General features: G+C 39.5%; 2 protein-coding genes across 2 annotated transcripts; both read right to left on the bottom strand.

Annotated features, from left to right (window-relative positions):
- Positions 1–3,135: 3,135 nt before the first annotated feature.
- On the bottom strand, positions 3,136–6,105 carry snai3 (snail family zinc finger 3; the record flags this gene model as incomplete). Its single annotated transcript, XM_079466204.1, has 3 exons — positions 5,969–6,105; positions 4,045–4,620; positions 3,136–3,317 (listed from the first exon to the last, which is right to left on the bottom strand). The coding sequence occupies exons 1-3, from the start codon at positions 6,048–6,050 to the stop codon at positions 3,136–3,138; spliced, it is 840 nt and encodes a 279-aa protein (XP_079322330.1). The 5' UTR covers positions 6,051–6,105.
- Positions 6,106–7,165: 1,060 nt separating this feature from the next.
- Positions 7,166–17,807, bottom strand: LOC306892887 (B-cadherin-like). Its single transcript, XM_079454249.1, has 16 exons — positions 17,409–17,807; positions 17,188–17,302; positions 15,302–15,546; positions 14,664–14,807; positions 14,430–14,585; positions 12,776–12,917; positions 12,500–12,672; positions 12,270–12,398; positions 10,941–11,126; positions 10,617–10,861; positions 10,380–10,525; positions 10,076–10,300; positions 9,762–9,980; positions 8,378–8,508; positions 8,034–8,177; positions 7,166–7,949 (listed from the first exon to the last, which is right to left on the bottom strand). Exons 1-16 carry the CDS (start codon positions 17,457–17,459, stop codon positions 7,743–7,745), a joined length of 2,658 nt encoding a protein of 885 aa, XP_079310375.1. The 5' UTR covers positions 17,460–17,807; the 3' UTR covers positions 7,166–7,742.

Here is a 17,807-nt window from a genome sequence, read left to right as displayed (position 1 = left end):
ATCAAATTTTTTGGCAACAGTTCGTTCAAAGATAAATGAATATTCAATATATTAATACATATTGAATATTAACAAGAGTTTATCTTTTCAGAAAAAAAACAATAAAGTAACAGCGCCATGCAAAGCATTCTGGGAACCATAAATCCTAATAAACCTTCTTTTTTTTACAATTTTGGTTCCCAGAATGCTTTGCATGAGGCTGGAATTTTATAGTATTTTACGTAAGGATAAAGACTTGTTAATGTTTAATGATCATTTATCTTTGATCAGTAAATTACATAAATGTAAAGCTACAGTAAGTTACTGGAAACTGCTGCCAGTAATGCTGTAATTTTGACAGAATCTTTTTTACAGTAATATGGTATACAGTGTACACGCTTCCCTCTAAATAAATTCAGAAAAACAAATAACACGTTGAAAAGAAGTCATCTAATTCATTTCAACAAACTTCTTATAGTTTTTTTAAGGGATAAACAAGCAGTAAAATGATCAAACACACGCCCAGCTCATTTAAACTGGTGCTCGTGTCAGTACAAAAGAGAAATGCGGTGCTCTGGAGTGGTGTTGCCCCATGACCTCTACAAACCAATGAGGTTAAAGGCCACAGAAGTGAAAGGCAAACGCCACAATTAACCTGCGGAGGAACCGGTCCAGGATGGAAAATATGAGGATAGATGTGTCTCGGGCTGTCAAGAACACTGTTCCAAATGTGACCCCGCTGCACCTGTTCTGTGGGACGTGTTTTCCACAACAAGTGCACAGATATCAAACTCTCCGCCCCTCCTGAAGAGCAGATCTGTGCTTGTGGAGTAACAAGTGCAACACATTACTGTCATATTTATATACACACAACACTCAGTGTGGAAAATATTCTGTAAAGCTCAATGGCTGCTCTGAGGTCCCCCGTAAAAATATCTCAGAGCCGGACAGCATCCGCTTGATAGACTAAATATAGATGGACTTTATGTTAACAGTGGCCAAAAATAGCAGTTGGGATGGTAATAGTGTGCTTTGCAGTGGAGTAGTCGTGTGCTTATTATAAACATAAATCTCTATATTTATGCCACAAACGCTTGTCTTGGTGTCACAGAAGCTGTTTATCCCTTTCAGCCTAAGCTAAGCTGTATGATCATGATTCAGATATCGTCCTGTGATAAATCAATACTCAAGACATTTGGCATTGCTGGTGAATGAGATTTAACCAAGTTACACCTGCAAGATGGCCACAAACTCAGGGCCTAAAATTGGATATTGCTATTGCGCAAAAACACTTTTTGTTTTTAATACATTTAATGTTTTTGGTGATAATAGCAGTTGGCACACATGTGTCTCTGGGGAAAAGTGTAGATCTTACTCTTTAGGTGTATTGGAAACTTGTTGGGTTTCACTTCTTCTTAGGAATAGAGCCTCCCCGTGCTTGGCCTGTTTCTCTGTCGATCAGAAATAGTCCATCAGATCCTATTTTTTGAAGCAGTGTAGGGGTAAACTCACACTCCCTCACCCTGACTACAGCATATTTATAGAGCCGGACGTCTCTTTTGTGGAGTCACTGTGGTTATAGTTAGAGGCAACGGCATCAGCTGACGTAAACGTCATGGAGGGTCAAGATCACGTCTGCTTTTATTTATGCGCTTCTTTCTCTGTGTCAATGTAGGTAACAGGTTGATCCGGAGGTACAGTTACGGATGAAGTCGCTGATGCTGGAAGTGTGTGGATGAAGAATGAGGAGGATATACTGTGTATATTTAGTCCTGGAGGTGAAGGTTCGGGCACGCCGGCTCCAGTCAGGATAAACCCAGGAATTCCAGACTGTGTCTACTGTGTCAGTACTATAGTAAAATACCAGAGAGACTCGCAGACGGAGCCAGACCTCTGCCCCCTGTCCCTGAAGATGGGAAGAGAACGTGTCACTGATAAATTTGGTCAGCTGCGCATTGAAATTGCCCGGGCACCTGCAGGGTTGGTTGGGAGCCCCTAAAATCCATGAGATCCAACACAGTTATGTGGTTTGGAGACCGTCTCTGTTGCTCAATGCGATTTTTTTTGCATGCATCTTTTAGATTCGGTTCGATTTCTTGCTTGCTCTTTTCGTAGCTCGGGAAAGCTGATGAAGCTCTTCGTTGCATTCCATTGAAGTCTCGGACGTATCTCCCAAAACTTGCTTAGGAGAAAAACTTGATTGATCAAATCCACGAAGAGTATGAAGGTGTAACATGTATGTAGATTGTAGAGGTAAAGTCAATTTGATGAGAAATGTCAGAGCTCTAATCGAGATCTTCAATAATGTTGACTTTTGATGGCAGACTTGACAAATCTGAGCTCAGTTTGACACATAGTGGACATCTCTTCTGAAACCAAAGGAGACATTTGTGAGATTTCTGACTCTTATTCTCAAGAGAAATATCTGAGACACAGTGACACTTCAGCACAAGTTTCCATGAGCTCTTTCCTTTTTAATCTCATATGAGAAATAATCAAACTTTTAGGCACGTTTTGGCATTATTTAGGTCTCAAGAGGGTTTTAACCGTACCGTTGTCTGATCACTTCTCAGATGAGAGAGAAATCAGAGACGCAGACCCCTGCTGATGGAGATCTGGCCCGGCACCATCGTGGCATGCAGCTGGCCTTCATCCACCTGCCAATAAACAGATATTTATACAAACATTTTTTCCATGCATGATTGCAAATGGCGAACATGGTGGTTTTATTTAGCCTCGAAGAATTTTCCTTTCCTCAGCTGCCCTCAATATAGACATTTTAATGCTGTATAAGCTGCGGTATGTAAATCTGTGGCATACTCTCTTGGGTTCAAGTCAAAATCCTTAAAGTCCAAACAAGAAGAAGAAGAGTTTGTGCCGTCTCCCTTAACAAGCAGATCCACAAGCGCTACACAGAAGGATTCTGGGATTTTTAACGTTTTTACAGGATGTAGATTGTTTAAAATGACCATTTCACAATTTAATGATATACCAAACAGGACAGACACGATACATTATTAGTAAAAAATACTTTATTGTTCGCTTTATCAAAATCTCAACATGAAAATCCATCACATCTATCAAAAAACGTTTTCATTGAAAATGATGTAAGGTTGCATACAGCATATGTTTTTTCAGTACGGTCAGTCTTGAACTTCAGGACATCGGGCAGCAGCCTGCTTCCTCGTGTTTCGACAGGAGTGATATTCTGGAGAAGGTCTTAAAACAGCTTCTGCACTGATATTTCTTGATCTCAGAGTGGGTTTGTAGATGCGCTCGAAGGTTTGATCGGTCAGCAAATGCGCGACTGCAGTGCGGACAGGAGAACGGCTTTTCACCTGAAACCAATACAAACAAAAGGTCTGTTTTTATCATTTTCACTTTGTGTACAGTACATTTCCTCAAAATAGCCTACAATGCAAATGTTAAGTTGAAATGATGCAGTTAGAACGTAAGGCATTACAGCTTTTTTATTGTGTTTCATGTTTATTCAGATTAACGTTGAGCAATTGTTCACATCTCATGCTTTTGTCATTTGATCATTTTTGTTTTGTTTACTTTTTTATCTCTATTAACGTTATAGGTTCGTTTGTATTTCCAGTCCTTTATGTGAGTGCCTCGACTTAAACTTATTTCACTTTAATCCTAAGGCAACATTTAAAATCTTTCTATAGTTTTACCTACGTTTTTCAAATAACATTGGATTTCAACATTTTAGGCACGAAAGCACATTAAGTTATGATGTCCGAGCTGGCCCGTCATCTCTGTCATGCTTTTACGAAAATAAAACCAAAACAACATTGATACTAGTTGGTGACCACAAGTTTACCCTGATCTTCTACATTTGTAGTGAAACTGTGGTCATATACAGTCCACCCAAATAAACATGGTTGGTAAAGGTATTGTTTGAAAATGAGCCATGTACGCCAAACATCCCATTTCACGCTTTGCCGCAAAAATAAAGCAATGATAATGACAAAACATTTCACGCAGAATTATTCTTCCTCATTTCAAAGCAGGATATATAAAGTTGACTCTACGTTCTATCAAAATCCCTGGACATACCCGTGTGTGTGCGAATGTGTCCCTGAAGCAGCCACGGCCTGGAGAAGGCCTTTCCGCAGAGCTTACACACGCAAGGCAGCGTGTGCGTTCGGATGTGCATCTTCAGCGCTCCGAGACTCACGTACTCTTTATCGCAGTATTTACAGCTGAAGTACTTCTGGGATTGCCACTCACTGTGTAGATTCCTCTGTTTGCTCAGGCTAGAGAAGGTAAAGTAAGATTTCTGGCAGTCCAAACATCTATCTCTGCGCTCCTGACCGCTGGTGCCCGGTTGTAATTGGGACACAGGGAGTTTTTCGTCTGGGTCACCGTGGGGACGCTGGAAGGGTTCTGTGAACTCTAGCGTTGGGAGAACAGGCAGCATGTCTCGCAGGCCGATAGGCGTCACAGGTACGGGGTAAGTGAAAGCCAGAACTGGGCCGTCCATGGGCAGACTCGGGTGCTGTGGAGGCAGGTACATCCCTGAATCGATAGGGTTCATCCGCAGAGAGCTGATCGGTGCTGAGATCACATGGTGTGGGGCGGGAAACATGGTTTGATGGGGATGCAGGGTTTGGAGTTTGGAGCTTGAAGATTCTGTGTGGAGACGTGTATGAAACATTATCAGTATAAATCGTGGCATTCACTGCATTAAAGGGTTTGACGTTTAGATCTATCCTCTGATGAACTCATATAACAATTCCCTATGATCATTTCATGCTGACAAGCGCATTTATAATCCAATAATGCCATTTTGATCATTTATTCATAAGTCTTGTGTTGTTCTGCGCCGCTTTTCAACACAAAAAGAGCAGAATCTTGTGTGTTATCTGAGATAAGAGTCATCTTGGACAATCGAGATATAAAGCTTTTTGTCATTTGAAGCATCTGTTTTATCAAATTTGTATTATTATTATTACTACTTTTAAACACAATCCTTTTAACACATTTATCTATTTTAACTTTAAATAGTATCAATCATTAATAAAGCAATTCAAAGAATAATCTTTTAAACCAGGAAAGGCCACAGGAGGGATGATAAAAAGAGCATTAAACAGATTATATTACTGTATACTATGTATGAAACGGTGGTCAAGAAACTTGTAGATTTCAGGGCATTGCAAGAAAAAAAGATCTTATGTCCTCCGCTCTTCTAATAGGACTCTTCACATCCCAAAGCACCGGGCAACAATGAACCTCTCTTTTGTGACAGATTTTGCACCTGCTAAATTCGACACGTTTAGAGGATCTATTCTCGTTTTTCAAACTTTGAACACGATCACAAGATATTAAGGGCTCAGTTGTGGCACCTAAATATACTTTTCCCCTTATATATATATAGATTTAAACTTAAAGCTTAAAATACGTAGTGTTTATGAATATATGTATATGAAGTTTGATTATTGTTTACGTCAAATATTTGGACACTAACACATATAATTGTTTATATGTAAAATACCTATATATTTTTACAAATATAAGCATCACGTATAATAAGTATATAGTCTAGTTAATATTACTTATAAGTACTGTTAATACTTCTAAAAATGCAAATACTAGTCAAATCAATGGACACTTGCCTAAATGTGTTTTAACATAAAATTCATATAAACCAAATAATTTGAATACAATATTGTTTATATATATTCTCGTTAATAATATATATTTATAATTGATATATGTTTACAAATATTTGAGATGCACCTACATATATACTCTTTTATTTGGTTAACGTTCCAATATTTGATATTTTGATGACTATTAGTAAGATAGTAGTAAAACGTGTAAAACATTGATATATTTAGACAGGCCTGTGGAAAACAAGGCAAGCAAATACAAAGGTTTTCACAGAAGACACAATGCCGTATATTTCAAACAGAACAAACAGTTTGACCAACTTCTGAATTCACATTTAATTCCCAATGAAGTCTGAAAAACAACTCACCGTATTTGTGTGAGTCCTGCAGCACACCATAGTCAGGCTTCTTGTTGCTAAGGTGCTTTTTGACCAGGAAAGATCTCGGCATCGTCAGGGATTTCTCTTGTTTTGAGCAGTCCTGGTATCTCTTGACAGAGAGATTGGAAGCTGATGCTTGGAGGTTGTGTTTAAGTGAAGAAAGAGTCAGGTGCGAGGCTAGACATCCCGCTGAGCCAATCAGAAGCGAGGAACAAGTGCAAGGGGCGTCCCGACATACCGCAGCACAACAGGTGCGTGCGCGAGATGAAAATAGAATAACTTTGTTTTTATAAACACGTGGCATGTCTTCAAGTCGCCAAGAAGTAGCCTGTGTCCTAGAAACCATCAGTCTCATGAATAGTTGCACCATTTTAGCTTAAACTTAATACAAATAGAAGTTTGGAAAAGAAATGAAAACGAAAAATGTGAAGAATGATTGATAAGTGTTAATTTACAAGACAATCACGTGTATTGTGTTTTATTGAGCTGTTAGGCCTATTTTAAACAACCCAACTATATTATTATATAGATGTTTGAACATTTTAAAGAACTGAGCAAACTCTTGACATGCGTGGATTCATTTTAAAAGGTTGGACTTCTTTTGTGATGGTTTGTTAAGCTGCCATTAAAAAGCTTACAAACTTGCTTCTGTATACTCGAAACAAAGATGGATGAAACACTTACTCATTTGGCAGACGCCTTCATCCAAACTAACACATTTAAAGCACTTCATGCTTTTCTTTTCTTTGCTGTGCGTGCATGCAGGTAAAGGTGTAAGCATGCATTAGATCTGGGAAGGTAATGTTATGTTTACAACTTTAAGTTATGTTGAAAAGGAAATCCGGTTACATACACATATTCAGCACTTAAGTATTTAGCATTAACTTAGTTTGAGTGTGCTAACTAACTGAATATCAATCCTTACTTGCATTGGGCTTATGATCATCCTGACAAAACTTTCTTTTGGAACAGTTCCACATTTCAACTTAAGTGCATTTGTTGTTATTAAAATACAGCCAGCGCGCCAAACCAAGCAACACAAATGCGGGGACGATGATATCTGCAAGTTTCTAAAGGCAAAGAAATGGTAAGTTAGATGAATGTCGCCACCTAGCGTCTCTTTCACGTGTTTATGCTGTAAGCATTTTGATGGCTCTTTGAATTGAATTGATACAATAACTGAAACACAGTGTATGTAACTTGTTTAATAAAATATGCAAAAGAGCATCCTTTTGTCTACAGCAAAACTGTATAAAGAAAAACAAAAACTTTTCTTCATCTCGCAAAACAAAATAGCATAAGTGTTCTTAAAAAAAGAGAAAACGTACCGTACAGTTTTAGCAGGATTAGCCTTTAATGGCAAAGAAATGGTAAAAATAAACGTATTTAGCATTTATTTAACTGCATAACAAAACATACAAGGCATCGACAGCTTAAAATAAGGACCAACATCCTGCGCTGTACGTCATCTCATTAGCCGTAGATCAAATATAGAACATATCTTGAAGTTGGAGATTTGTTTAAAAAAAGATTCAGCCATGTTTCTGTCCAGACTACGGAGGACAGGTAAACACTTGTGAAAGTCAATCAATTTTCCTTAAAGTTGGCGACTCGCAGTGCTATTATCACAGGTACCTTCGATCAAACATACAATCACCAGACAAAGCGAAAACCGTATAAAAATTGTCCCTCATTTCACAACATCCACGTCCTCTCCCGCACAAAGGAAACAATCAGAGCAAAAACAGCCCTCAAAGTTGTTTTAATCCTCTCCACCTCCATACATGTCCGCCAGCTTCTTGAAGCGTGGGCCCCACTGGTCGAGGAAATCATAGTCCGCGTCGCTCCCTGAGCTGGAAGAGTTGATGGAGCTAATCGAACCGGCATCAGAGCCTCCACCTTCATAGTCAAACACCAGCAGGGAGTCATAGGGAGGTGCGGTGGGGTCATTATCTGCGGCCTTCAGATTCTACGGTGCAAAAATGATAATTGTATTTAACTCTTCAGAACAGGACCTTTGAACTAAACCTGCATCCACCTAACAATCACTTACATCATCGATGAATGTGCCGATCTCATCAGGGTTAGCGGGTCGAGTTCTGTACTGAGGTGCAGAATCCAAAATCGGTCGCTCATCGTTTCTCATTATTTGTGGTCTGTTGTCCAGGCCTCTGTGCAGCACGCCCAAATCATAATCCTGTGAAAAATTTGCGTTTGATATAAGGAACGACAGCAGGAAAAAACACTACACAGTATTAACTGTTGTTCGAATACACCGATTGGTATAAACGCTAAAAAAAGCACTTTGTTAAATGCTCTGTCAACAACATTAGTGCAGACACAAATTGACTGCAATCTTCATTTGACAGAAGCACAACCCTAAAAAATTACACCCACCTGATCATCTTCCCCACCACCTTCCTCATCATAATAATAGATGTTGTCCCTGATATCATCTTCACGAAGAAGAGGCTCTTCTTTACCTCCACTCTTCTTCCTCATGAACAAGAGGAGCAGGAGGAGCAGCACTGGAAAAGGGAACATTAATCACATGATATGGAATAGGATTACGTAAACTCTGCATAACCTTTCCAACATTAGATGACACCTGCTTTGCTCTTACAACCCCTTGTTGATTTTAACATAAGTTTGTGTACGTGTCAATGTAGGTCCCGAGAGAATCCCTAAAGGATGGACTTAGGCATGTGCCGGTGTTCGATAATACGGTACACAACAGTGGTGAAAATGCACTGTAGTGTTAATGCGTGCACATCAAATCACCGTGAAGAAAAATGTGCCTTATCTTCTCCTCTAACTGGATAAAATAACACACTCCCTTTACGTACACGCTCTGATTTAAGAATGAGGGAAGGCGGGGCGATGCAGACCTGAGGTGAAATACGAGTTATGTTACACCACTGAGAATTCACTTGTGTTTTTGAATACCACTTAGAAACAAATAGCTGAACTAAAGCCCCAAAATTGCATTAATTATATTGCTATTTGCATTCCTCACAGTTTAAGAGTTAGCTTGGGCCGCTAGCTAGTCTAAAGTTTGCATCTCGTATTTTAACAAAATAAGATGCTGTAATCAGCTAATCGTTGTTATGTAGTTAATAATGGCAGTGTGACAGAATAATTATTTTGATTTGAAGTCTTTTAAGCCATTTAAACTATCCTACTACTTGCTACCAGCAAAAAAAACATGAATTAGCACTATTGTTGTACTGTATTTGACTACTCGCGTTAAATTATGTTTTATTAACATAGTTCGGGAGGAGCATGTGCGGATAACCAACCCGGCTGGCTTTCTGTAACCATTCTTATAATCAGATTACTAACCCAGCTGGCTTCCTACAACAAATTAGACAAGACGCCTTTCCCTCAATCTCTCTACATTGTCGCATACTATCCGTCCTTCTCATCCATACTTATCTGCGAGGCGAACTCGTGAACTGTACTACTGTAAAGCAAGTAATGTTGGCATCTTTAGCTTAATCATCAGCTTCCATGTGTTCACTTACTAAAATCTAGTGAGTAAAATATGTTTGTTTTAGATTTAAACAAACACCAGACAAATTATCAATAAGTTGCACTTTCTATTAATTTCTTATCATTGGTTGATATTTGAAAGTTTTTTTTTTTATTTCTAAATAGATTCAGGCAAGTCCATGTCTGCGTCCCAATGCATCCAAGAATCAAAATACCCCCCTTTTCTGCAGTTACTCATTTCTCATGCACGCCATTACCCTTCATATCAGTGATGAACGGAAATACATACACAGCAGAGCCAAGATGCCACCGAGGATTCCGAGAACTCCAGACAGCGGTAATCCTGCTGCCAGTCTCTCATTGCATATAAAATCTTGACCCTTGCAGTCACACACGGTCGCTTTAATCGTGTTGTCCTGAAACATGTCGCCCTGATCATAAACTCTCAGGATGACATTGTAGATGCCGGGCTCCAGTGTAGTCTTGAGCATCAGCTCTATTTGGGTTACTGAAACAAGAAGATTGAAACCGTCAGGTCAGACACACCAGTTACAAAAGCCTGACATCCAGCTCATTTCTCTAGACATGTTAGTCAACTCTCACATTCTACATTCATCCTGGCAGTCCAGTTTTTCTGGGTTTCTCCCTGAGTGTCGACACGAAATGGACCGGCGTGAGGCGGCCCGTCTTTATCCGTGATGGAGAGGATAGCAGGAGGCGCTTCACGATTACACATCTTTATTTCTCTTTCAGTGACAGAGGGAGGGTTGTCATTCACATCCTCCAGCTGGACGATCAGAGTACCTGTGCCAGTCGCTGGTGCTTTCTCTGAACACAAGAACAAACTTATAAGTAAAGAAACAACAGTATCCACATCAAGCCCTCAAACAAAAGAAAGCCAATTTACCATCATTATCAACAGCCAGAAACAGAGCTTTGTATTTTCCATCTATGACCAAAGGAGATTCTCTGTCCATTTGCTTCTTGACTTTGATCACTCCGGTTTCCTTCACAATATTAAACCAGCCGGCGGGATCATTGCCGAGTCTATACCTGGAAGGTGCAGAAATAATCAGATTAAGACCTGCAAACGTTCAATGTCGGCTGTACAAGACTACAAATTCATATGAAACAGACTTCTTACGTTAACGTCTGTGCTCTTGCAGTGTCTGGATCGACGGCTGTATAAGTAATCACTTCAGCATCAACAGGCAGATCTTCAGGTTTGTAAATGAGGTTTTCTTTTGGTTTGAATTCCGGAGGTTCATTCACATCCTCCACATTAACAGTGACTGTGGCAGTGGATGTGGGCAAAGAGAGGACGAACGGATCATCGTTCTCAACAATCACAGCCAGAATGTACTGCTTGGTCTTTTCATAATCCAGTGGCTGTATGGACAAGAACAGTAAGTTATGGTTTATCACCACAAATGATTGTTTCCTCAACATTATGAACATCATTCTGTACCTTCACAGTGGTGATGATTCCCTCCAGCTGACTGGGTCCAGTACTGACATTGAAAAATCCTCCTTTATCACCACTTATAATCTTATATTTTGTTGACCAGGCGGGTGATCCGACTTCATCTCCATCAGTAACTGTGAGCTTGACCACTACAAAACCAACTTGATTCTCTGGGACAGATACTTCATGCTAAAAACAAAAAAAGACTTATTGTAGAGGCAGAGAATTATTCCTAGCCTTTTCTGTGAAAGGTATACTAGTAGGGGTTGGGGAAACTTTTTGATTCTGAGATGCGTCGCAATTTTGAATTGATTTACAAATGTTAAAAACACGATAGATCCCAATGCTCTAAGTCATAATTAAACATCTAGAATGATCTTCATTTGTTTAAGTTTTCTGGGAGGTGCACCTTTCCTATGGATGCATGTCCATCGGAACCAAAGCGTTTGCGTGTCTGGGGTTTTAGTTTGAGAAAATAAAGTGAGGGACAGATGTTAAGAGAGTTATTAAGAGAGAAAGTGCAGGACCTGACTGATGCGAGTTAAAAGAGCTTTCATAAATAAGGTCAAAAAGTTGATACAAACAATACAAAAGTAATCCCTGCGGCTCGTGACGACATTGATTAAATATCATCTGTAAACTACAGATTCTGCAACTGAAACTCCGGCTGAATATCAATTGCGACTGTTCTTTCACAATCAGGCACTGCACAATATTTTTAAGATTTTTAACAGCATGTTTATTGGTTGCTCACTCTTTCTGGTTTCATGCAACTTCTGTTACTTCAGTATTGTCATGCGTGAACCAGTGGGCGGGGCTAGAAAAATAGTAGGGGCAGCGTTGAACCTTTGTCATAGTTAGGTGCATTTAAGGACCTGGCGTTCGCTGGGCCTGGTGTCAATAACAGTTTTCATTTCAGTAACAAGGGCGTTTTCAGTTCTGACATTTAAAGGATGTTCTCTTGAATACAACTACCTTTTATATAACAAAAGCTCAGGTTAAAATTGGGGTCTTGATTCATCGCTTTTGATGCCTGAATGGATGTTTTTGTCTGCACGCAGGTAACAACTTCAATAGCGGGAGCCATGAGTACACACGTGCACAGCTTAAAGAGGACATTGGTTGTAATATTTCTGTACCTATTAACAAAACATTACATTTTTAACAAAAAAGTTGCCTGTGAGGAAAACTGCAATTAGCGGACCCCTTGCAGTTCCACAGAGGACCCCTACGGGCCACGGACCCTGGTTGAAGACCCATGGCCAAGAGATTCCCACCCCATGTACTAGAACACATGCGTGTATAAATCAGATTCAGATGAATGCACATTACCGTGGCTTGATCAAACTCCGGTGCGTTATCATTGCTGTCAGTGACCGTGATAATAGCCGTGCCGGTCGTTGCTCCACCTTCTCCTTTCATATCCGCAGCCTGAATTAATAAAGTATATGTGCGGTGTTTCTGGAAGAGAAGATGTTCACATGTGAGTTTCTCTTTCATGAACTCATTTGATGACTTCATTTTAAAAGTGCTGTTGAATGTGACATCAATTCATTTCTCACCTCTCTATCCAGGCCTTTACTAATGACACGAATCCCTCCAGTTACGGTGTTGATATCAAACATATTTGGGTTTGGAAGTGGTGGAGTTTGGCCAACAATCTTGTATCTGACATCACCGTTGTCAGTATTTGGATCATCTGCATCAGTGGCTGTGACCATCATGAACTCATGATCTTTAGAGATAAGATGGAGATGTTGAAGCTAAAGTTTTACACACATGAGCTCCATTTCCCACATCATCAAGTCAAATGTTGGTAAAATGAACACCAACGTTACCGTTTAGAGCAGCTTCAGGAACTTGTCCATTGAAAGGATTCTGAGTAAACACGGGCTTATTGTCATTCTGGTCAATCACATTGATGATGATTTCCATTGGCTTCTCTTTTATTCCTCCTTCTCCAACAGCATAAGCTGTGAGCTGAAGACACAAACATCTCAAGTGTCAGAAATCTGAGAAGACTTCCGGCAAACATTCACAAGATGATTTCTTAAAGAACATTTAAAGTATTTTTAATGTGGTATACATGATTTGTAAACATGTGATATTAACACTAGGGATGTTGCAGTGATGAAATTTGTCCACCGGTTAATCAACATGTAAAAGCACCGGTTGTACCGATGACATTTAACCTTAACACACAAGAGAAACGTACGATCTTATTTTAAACACAGACCTTACAAAACAAATAATCACAGAACACATCAAGAAAAAAAGAAATAAGAAATTAAAATTAAAAAACATTTACATTAGTTGCCTATATTAACAAAAGAGTAATCACGGCACACATTGTGCCACAAATAAATAAAAACGAATAAGAATGGAATACGAAATGAAAAACGTTTTTTAAATAAATAACAAATACAAAAAGAAACTTATCTTTTTGAAAATTGGAACAAAAGAAAAAATGAAATCTTAACCGGCTCTTGATAACAGTGCTTACATAATCTACTGTATATTCTTTGCCAGAAAAGCCTCTTGTTCCGCTTACGCTGAAGGCAGCAGCCGTGCTACCGTAGTTTGGTCTTTGACTAAGTGATTCATTACTATAAAAATGATGGTGTGGTGAACAAGTGACACAGGTGACACCAACTATGGCAACAAGCCGAATTAACACAAACCTTTAATGCGTTTTGGCTGTTCGTTTACATGACAAAGACGTCTATTTGTTTTCCCAGATCCATTTAAATGCAGATCGTTTTGTCGCTTGTATGTGAAACTTTGTACATAATGAAAACTGATGTTTTTCCTTAGTTTTGTCTAAATAGCAGTTTTATATACATCTTATTTACAAGTTTCCTTTAAAAATCTATTCACAAAGCTGCGGGGAGCAACTTTACTTAAGTCTTAGTGACTTTAGTCCTCTTGACTACTATTCACAAATTTGGGAGCTGATTTTAGTGCCAAAACGCTTCGTAAAAACACTCTTGGCACAAAAATGAATAGATCTTAAATTAAGATTATTAAGCTTTCTACGAAATTGCTAAATTAGCTACTATATGACAACAACAAACCAACATTACTGCGCATGCACACTTTTGTGACCCCCCCAACCTAACTTCCGGTACACATTCACAAAGAGCGCCTGTAGATTTAAAGATAACAATAAGAAACAAGAACCGTTACTTGGCTAAACTTATCTCCAATATTTTTTATTTAGACTGCGATACCAAGCTCAACCGCTAGATGTCGGTGTACCATACGGTTACTTTATATGCAACCAAACTACAGTACCCATTCAACAAATTGCTTATTTAATAATTATTATACAGTAAAATACAAATTAAATAAAAATGATTATATTATTAACACTAGCCAAACACAGACCGAACGTTCACTGGGGGTCAGGCGCACGCGTCGGATGAAACTGTTAATTCTCAATACGTATTGTAAATACAGACCTGATCATGAATAAGGTTAAAAACCACTTACATTATAGAAGGCTTTTCTCTCTCTGTCGAGTGGCTGTGTCACTGAAATTGTCCCTGTGTTTTTATCACATTTGAAAAGGCCCACCGGTGGCAGATCTGCCCCTTCACCTGTGATACGGTATGTCATCGCAGTTTCTGCAGCATAATCTGACTTGATCTAATGACAGAAACACACAAACTCAGTAACACAAACCCGGTTTTAATAACAAAATTACTTTTGTTGATGTTCACGTACCTGAGAAAGCTTTATTGGGAAAGGACCTCTGCTGTTCTCAGGTTCATTGAAAGGCGGAATAACCCAACCTCTCTTTGCTCTCTTTAGTCCTGATGAAGACCTTGGAAACTTCACAATCACCAGATCATCAGAGGAAGATTCCATCTGGAGAAAAAAACATTTTAATGGTCATTTTAATTGGCTTTAGAGAGCTACTTTAAAAGCATTAACAATTCCATTTATAGTACGACTTCTGAAACAATACTATTCCCCATTATTTGGTCCTTTTTACCAAAAAAGTTCAAATAGTTTCAAGTCTTTGAGATTGATTTTAAAAGGTTAACAGAAATCAAGTAGGATTTAGTTGGACTGCACCGGTTAAATTGTTGTTTGTGTTGCTGCATGCACCCAGAGATGCGATACAATAAAAAGCGACCGTTTAATGCCCAATTTGTTTAGATGTCAACATGACATGCAATTCAGACCTTAAACGAGAAGAAAACCCACCCCCGGTATTTGTTTTTAAAAGGAATCGGTTCTGAAAAAGAGCTTGCTCTTGATTCCCAACACTAACCACCAAGGAACACAAACTAAATAGCTCAAAATGCCCAGAAGAGGTCAGGCTTGGATGCGTGTACCCTACAGAAACCTGCACGTACCTGTGGAGTTGTGTTCACCACAGTATCCATATGATGATCCTCATGATGGCGAGCACGTTCAAGTTTGACGTACACCGTGTGCTTATTGCCCTTGGAGTCCCAAGCATGTATAGCAAACGTCTTATGACCCTCATAAAGAGTGACCTGTCTCTTCATTGTTACAGTTCCTTCCGTGTTCACATCAAACCGTTTATCGGCGGACTGAAAGAGTGCTCTCGGTCTTCCATCACACGTATTGAACGTTACTGCCAGAGAAAGACACAATAGCATAACGTTAGGACGGCTTTCTATACTGGTGTTCTCTTGTCTCTACTTCATGAACGTTAACATGTTTTTGCTGTGAACCAATCTGACTTAACAACGAATGCCTTAAACCACACATCCGATGAAAGGAAGCTAAATACAATGTTCGGCATTCTTCAGACTACTTTAGTTTGACTGAAGTTGCTAGAGCCCGCTTCGGATTCAATTTGCAATGTTCTGGTTTGTTTTGCTTGCGGTGTAGCTCTCAACCAACAACGGTCCTCTGCTATAGAATGATGAGCATGACTGATGAAGACAGTAAACGTGTATAGACACTGGTTTAACGTGTATCGCAACAACCACCATTAGCGGTCTGTGCAGAGGAAGTGGTTAACCGATCAACCCTTACAAAAAAAAAAGACTATTAGTAGGACATTAAGCAGGGCGCACGGTGTGCTGGGAAAAACTATAGATCAAGTGGAATCCAAAATATAAAAATGACAGCACTGGTTCTTGAACCATGATGTCCACTAGTACAGTTTTGACCAAATCTAAATTAAAAAGAACTACATTTGACATCCTTTGTGCCTCTGAGCCCTTTTAATCTGGGTCATGTAAATGTATTAATCATTTGGCACCGTATCAGCACATAAGGCCACTTATGGCAAACTTCTTCATTCTACATGAGTGAATATCATTATATACAATAACTACGCTTAAAACTTTCCTGTAGCTCATTGGTAAGAGCATTGTGTTAACAACGCAAGGTTGTGGGTTGGATCCCAGGGGATTGCAGATACCTATGTATAAATGTATAGGATAATGCTTTGGATAAAAGCGTCTGCCAAATGCCTAAATGTTAATGTAAAACAATGAATGAAATAAAAATCTGGGTCAATTAAACTCCCATCATTGACCGTGATAAGTGAAACTGTGCACTTGGAAAGCACCTGCATTATTGCACAGTATTTCTTCATGACAAGTCTTGTCCAAGATGAGTCAATGCATTACACAGACAAAAGAAAACACACTTTTGCACACAATACGTGCCCACGGATCAAAGGAAGAGAGAAAAACACCAAGTTAGGTATGAAAGTCACATTTTAAACGTCTCAAACATAATTGAAAAATCCCTTTTGAGGCGATACAGACGGTTTTCATTCCACACCCACAGAAACCATGAGCAATATGGGCGTATACATCCGAATTAACCAAACATTAACATTTTAAAACAGCTGTAAAAACCAAAACAAGAGTCGTGCGTCTTCTACATTTATTTTAGGATGATCTTATTTCGACCAGAACGAGATCGATTTAGCAATTTAGATTTGGTCTTCCCTTGACAAGCACCTTACCTCAAAACTCAAATCGCGAATTAATTAATTAATTAATTAAAGAATTAAAGAATAAACAAAAAAATCGAATGACGTACGACGGTTACGAGTTTGAACTTCGGAGCTAGCGCGAGGATCGAAAATGGCTGAGGTGAGTACAAACGTAACCGCGACCGACAGAAAACTCTTCAAACGTGACAAATTGATCATATACAAGTTACTTTACAAGTTATACAAGTAACATAAATAGTTTAAACATCACATAAACGAACAGATCTTACAAAAAAAAATGAATTGTGACCGCCTCACCTTTTCCTAGTCGTTTCCCCCTGTGAAGGTGTTCTCGGTGCACTTGAAATACAAATAATTCCGACCCAAAGCCAGGTGTGCATGGCGACTCCTCGGCGAACCCGCACGAAAGCACCTTATTAAACAAGAAAGTACAAATACACGAATTAACTTAACGAACAAAGCGAATACTTTCGTTCTCCGGAGCGCGACTCGACGCTGGGCGGGCGGGCAAATCTTACCTGACAGAGAAAAACAATAAATCCCAATCGTACGATTCTCACGTGCTCCATTCGATACGACCAAGAGCCTGGAAATACAAATCCCAACGCGTTTTATCCGGGTGTGTAAAGGTCTTCGCTGCAGCTCTATTCAAACGTCTCGCCACGAACTGCAGTTTGAGGAAATGATCCGCTGCAGGTAGTTTCGGATCTGACGCAGCCAGGTGACCTCGCCCATCCGGTAATTGTCAACTCCAAATATGGTCACGCGTGGCCTCCGCGTCGCGCAGGTACAGAGACGGGTGTAGTTTAGCGAACAGCGCGTAAAGTGTGTTTTCAGCGACACGGACGAGACAGTGAATGACCTCTATGAGTCCACTCGAGTCTTTAACAGACAGTTTGTGCAACAGCTGTACGGTC

Source organism: Barbatula barbatula, assembly GCF_947034865.1.
Source record: "Barbatula barbatula genome assembly, chromosome: 1".
In the NCBI taxonomy this organism is placed as follows: Eukaryota; Metazoa; Chordata; class Actinopteri; order Cypriniformes; family Nemacheilidae; genus Barbatula; species Barbatula barbatula.
Note: the sequence above shows the minus strand (reverse complement) of the source record. Positions and strands in the feature narration are given on the sequence as shown.